The sequence below is a fragment of the Hevea brasiliensis genome, chromosome 1 (genome assembly GCF_030052815.1).
Source record: "Hevea brasiliensis isolate MT/VB/25A 57/8 chromosome 1, ASM3005281v1, whole genome shotgun sequence".
Taxonomy (NCBI): domain Eukaryota; kingdom Viridiplantae; phylum Streptophyta; class Magnoliopsida; order Malpighiales; family Euphorbiaceae; genus Hevea; species Hevea brasiliensis.
In genome coordinates this window covers 124,312,064-124,317,173 of record NC_079493.1, presented here as the reverse complement: position 1 = coordinate 124,317,173, position 5,110 = coordinate 124,312,064, and the positions used below count along the sequence as shown (strand labels likewise).

Here is a 5,110-nt window from a genome sequence, read left to right as displayed (position 1 = left end):
AAAGAAGTCTATTAATATTAAGACTTTATTTATACCTCTAATTAAAATTTATTTTTATTTTTTATAATAGGATATTAAAAATGAATATATTTATTATATTTTGAAAATATTAGTGTTATTGTATAATTTTAATTATTTAATATAATCATAATATTTTATTTTAAATGTGAAACGGAAACAATTTTTTAGTAGAAATTCTTCTATAATAAGAAAAAGGTAATGAAAAATGTAATCAAAGCACTTCCAACATATATATATGGGATAGAAAAGTCTTTTAGAGTAGTTACAATCAATATCATGCTATGAAAAGGCTGGAGGACCTGTGGCTAACCAGCTCCTGAAACTTAAAAAGCAAGCCTAGCAGAAAGAGATCCAACAAGCCTAACAGAATTTTCTTTGAGAAGGCATATACTTGCTTCATTATTTCGCCATTTTGTTTTTGAAAAATGCTACAAGTAGAGGCAAATTTGATATTGCGAAGATCATGAAAGAGGTCTCTTTTAAGAATATAGAAATCCCATGATCTTGATCATTGCTGGCTAGTACTGTAAAAGCTGCCTGCGAAAGCTACTGTCAATAAGAGTGCAGCTATAAGCGTGTATGAGACGAAACTGTATTTGTTTATCCATTTCGCACCTTCTTCAACTAGTTTATCATGCTCTTTATATTGGGAATTATGAAGTTGCAAAATTAATTTTAAGATGGTTGAATTATTTAGAATTCAGTGAAATGTCTCGTAAAACTTAGAAGAAGGATTGAAAATTTGCATTTCCATTTATTCAAAGGCTCAGTTAAACCTTAAACAGTGTTCTTGTTAAAAACCTACAAAAATCAAATTTTCGGAGGTGTGAGATAGTACATATGAATGCAACTCTGCTAAAGAAAAAAAAGATCAGAATTCAAATTCCCTTTCGCTCGAAAACTATTCATTATTCCTAAAATAGAAGACAATAGAACCAGGACAACAGAACCACAACATGTATCATCATATAAATACATAAACAATGTTGCACGTCCTGCAAATCCCACACAAATATAAAGCCAACAATGTTGCATAGATATTGGTAAGAGAAAAGAAATATAAGATAAAAACGTTATTTGGGGAGAACATCACTCATGGAATCTATGCGATGACGTCAAGATCATTTCCTCGGTATTCTTGAGGGATAATGCTAGGTTTAAATGCTGAATAGGCTACTCTGAACCATAGAGGAAACTGAAAATATGCGAATAAGGTTACTGGTTCGCAGGCTAGTAAGCCGATGGGTGCTGCAATCCATTCCACTCGGTGAGAAACGACTATATGGAGGGAAGCACCAAACGCTGCAACCATACTTACTATTGAAAAGAAAAGAGAGATAAAACCGAAGGTCAACATTTTGAAAGATTTGACAGCATTTTCTTCTGAATACTCTGAAGTGAATATGCAGAGAAACATTAGCAATGAAGTGGATGAAGAGAAGAATGCCAGAGCGTCTGAAAAAGCAAAAATCACAAATGAAGTTCCTTTTAAAAGGATTGGGATTCCTCGATCCTGTGTGTTGCCCCCTGGCACAGTAAAAGCAGCCGTAAAAACAACTGTTATAACAAGTGTAGCTACGACCATGCATGATGTAGCTATATCCTTCATCCGACAAGAGTCTTGTGCTGCTTACTAAATATTTCTCTCGGAGTCCACCCTTCATGGTTTATCATTTCTCGGTATATTGGTTGGACAACATTTTCCACATCCTGCGAAAAATTCAGAAATAAAAGGTAGTCTTTTTACTCAGAATCATAGGAGTCATCTTTAAGATTATAAAGTCTCTGAGTTCAAGTAGCACTCGGAACTAAATGAATAATAATAATAATAATAATAGAATGGATAGGATGATAAAACATTTGAATTTGGAAGGAATTCCAAAAATGTATATAACCTTAAACCATTTCATCTCTGAATGCATTTGCAGAGCAGCGCCAAGAGTCTCATTTGATGGTCCCAGCCTCGCAGCTAGATGCAATATGTTATCCCCGTTCTTGTCTGTTGATGCGGTAACAAGATGCATAGTATGCGGACTCGGTCTCTTTAGGAGGGAGAAAAAAAACTCCTGGCGGTGAACTATTGCCAAATTAAAAATGTTGTTTCCATCACGATCAACAACCCAATCTGATCGAGGGTAGGCCTTAATAATCTCTACAACCATTTCATAAATCCCCAATCTAGCAGAAATTTGTAGTGGTTTTTTCAGTAGCATGCGAGTTTCTGAGGGTCTTGCCTTTAAAGCTTCTGTAATCAAGAGTCTGAGTAGGTGTAGCGCTTGATTATGCTTCATATTTGTATTCTTTATGTTATGTAGAAACCCAAATTTCTTTGATTCTTTTTGGTTTTCTTTTGAACTGTCAACTGTACTCTCCAAATCTCCACCTCGAGGGACATCATCTGCATTTACAGAAGCAACTGCAATGATACAACTCTTATTAGTACTGAGATTGCATAGCTCTTTGCTGCCACATGAATAAATTAAACAAAATGGGTCAAAATTGAGAAACAAACATCGATATATTAAGCGTTCACAAAACCCAAGCTTGCTTCCACTTGGGAATGCATGAGGCTTTTTGGCCAACGTCTCTAAGGCAGTTTTCCCTTTGTTATCTTTTTGAATAGCTAAATTGGGATACCTCCGTAGTAGATGAAGAGCCTCATCTGCACATGGAAATAGATGTTGAGATCATTGGAAAAGGAAAAATGGCTCCGTGTAAATATTTGGATGAAAAGTGAGTTGCGAGAGATAATAAATTATTCAGAATTAATTGGGACTGCAATTAAGAGGCCTAACTTTGCTAAGTTGACATTTGAGGATTATACAGACCATAGAAATCGGCAATTATAAAAAGATTGACAAGTGTGGCTCCCTTCTCGCCTGTGAATGGACTTGGATCCTGGTGGTAATCTGTTTCTGACAAAAGAAAGGAAACTGCTTCCTTGTGGCAATTTTGGGCAGCATAGTGAAGTGGGTTAAGGCCATATGAGTTTTCTTTCTGCAGCAGCGCTCGATTCGTTGTCACCAAGATTTTTATTACTGGAATATTTCCAGCAATAGCAGCATAATGGAGAGGTGTTTCACCATAAACATTTACGGTCGCTTCCAAGGAATTTCCAGTCATTAAATATACAAGTTTCTGTATGAATACTAGGGACGTGCGACCTTTGCTAATTGCAACATGAAGAGCAATCTCTTCAATGCCTGAAATCTTAGCAGTTACTGCATCAGGATCATCTTTAAAAATTCTATTTGCAGCTTCCCAATCACCTCTCACAGTCGCAAGTAACGTCTTTCTTTCTCTGTCAAGAGCTAATACATGTTAATGGGGAATTCAAAGCAAATATGTTTCGGATTACATGAAAAAAAACTTACCCACTTTAGTCTCTTGGGCTTGCCAATTGTTATCATTGTCACCAAAAACTAAGGCTCGGCGTTGAGATACTGCTGTCTTGAGTTGAAATATTGGTGTGATGGTGTCTGGTTTAGTTTTCAGCTTCTGTAGTTTTTCCGGTGAATATCCTAAAACTTAGCACTGGACAAAATAAAAATGTAGGCCAATTCAATAAAAGAGACCAAAGGTTTCGCTTATTGGTAATTTTGGACCACATATTTCAATTAATTTAGGGTTAATTACAAAAAAATCATGAAGTTTAGCAATTTGTGCAATTAAACCCCAAAATTTATATAATTAATAATTAAACTTTTAAGTTTGATTAATGTCTCGAATTGATCCCAACCATAAAAAAACTGTTAGTATACTTAACAAAATTCTACAACAGCTGCCATAAAAAGTCATATTAAAAATTCTAAATTTGTGTTAATTAACAAAAAAATCATGAAATTTGCCCACTTTTACAATTAAATTCTAAACTTTACATAATTATCAATTAAACCCTCACGTTTTATTGATGTTTCAAGTTAATCTAACAATCACTAAATCATTAGTATACTTTAATAAATCATAAATTACAAAACAAATTCCATTATGCAAATATAATTATTCTATCTTATTCTAATCAACTTACACATTTAAGCCAACATTAATAAAGTTTGTTCACTGTTACTATATATGTACATAACAACATAATATAACCTTAGAAACAGATCAAAATAAAACAAAATCAAATTCTTTTTTCTCTACATAGTCAACTCTTTATTTAAATAAACTATTTCATCTTTAATTTTTTTTTTAGGTTTTTGTCAATACTTCAACTCTAGTTTGCATATCATTAATCAATGTATTATTTTTATTATACTTTTCATTAAACTGCATCCATTTTTCAGTAATTTTATTACAAATCTCATCCAACTCTTTCTTCTTCAGAGCATTTCTTTGTCAAAATAAATATGTAAGTGGCTCCTTCTCCCTGTCATTACAAGGTGGTTCAAATCATTAGAAGAAAAAATAGTCATTTCTCTAAATTAATTGCTCATTAATATCGGCTATCAACAAACTTATAAAGTACACTTCTAACCAAAATAGTAAAAATAAAAGTTATTACAATTACTTTGCCAAGCACCACATACTAATGATTTATTGACAGTCAGGTCAATTTGAGACATTAATCAAACGTAAAGATTTAATTGGCAATTATGCAAATTTCAGGGTTTAATTATAAAAATTGACAAACTTCATATTTTTTTGACAATTAAACCTGATTTGGGGTTTCTGAAGCGGCTTCTTCAGTAATGATACGGCAATTGACATGAAATTTTCATTAAGTATAATAACGGTTTATTGACGGTCTAGTCAATTTGAGATATCAATCAAACATGAGAGTTTGATTGATAATTATGTAAAATTCAAGGTTTAATTATAAAAATTGACAAATATCAGGTTCTTTTTAACAATCAATTCTTTTTTAAGCAATTAAAGATAAAACACGTATGAAAAATGACAGTCCAAAATTATAACATTTCAATATAATTAACAAAAACGGTTGGCATTTTGTATTCAATAAATTTTAAAAATATATGGCAGGGCAATATACAGTGTAGTCCTAATACACATATTTTCAGGCTTCACAAGTCAATATTATGTCTTCATGCTTTCATTCTCTTTAACCATTAGACTAAACTAGGCTACA

General features: G+C 32.7%; 1 protein-coding gene across 1 annotated transcript; it reads right to left on the bottom strand.

Moving 5' to 3' along the window:
• Nucleotides 1-967: 967 nt before the first annotated feature.
• LOC110669445 (protein ACCELERATED CELL DEATH 6) lies at nt 968-3,431 on the bottom strand. Its single transcript, XM_058128445.1, is given in 6 exon segments — nt 968-1,632; nt 1,635-1,731; nt 1,917-2,437; nt 2,534-2,683; nt 2,850-3,332; nt 3,419-3,431. Coding segments are annotated over 6 exon segments (1,773 nt in total). The 3' UTR covers nt 968-1,123.
• Between the last annotated feature and the right edge of the window lie 1,679 nt (nt 3,432-5,110).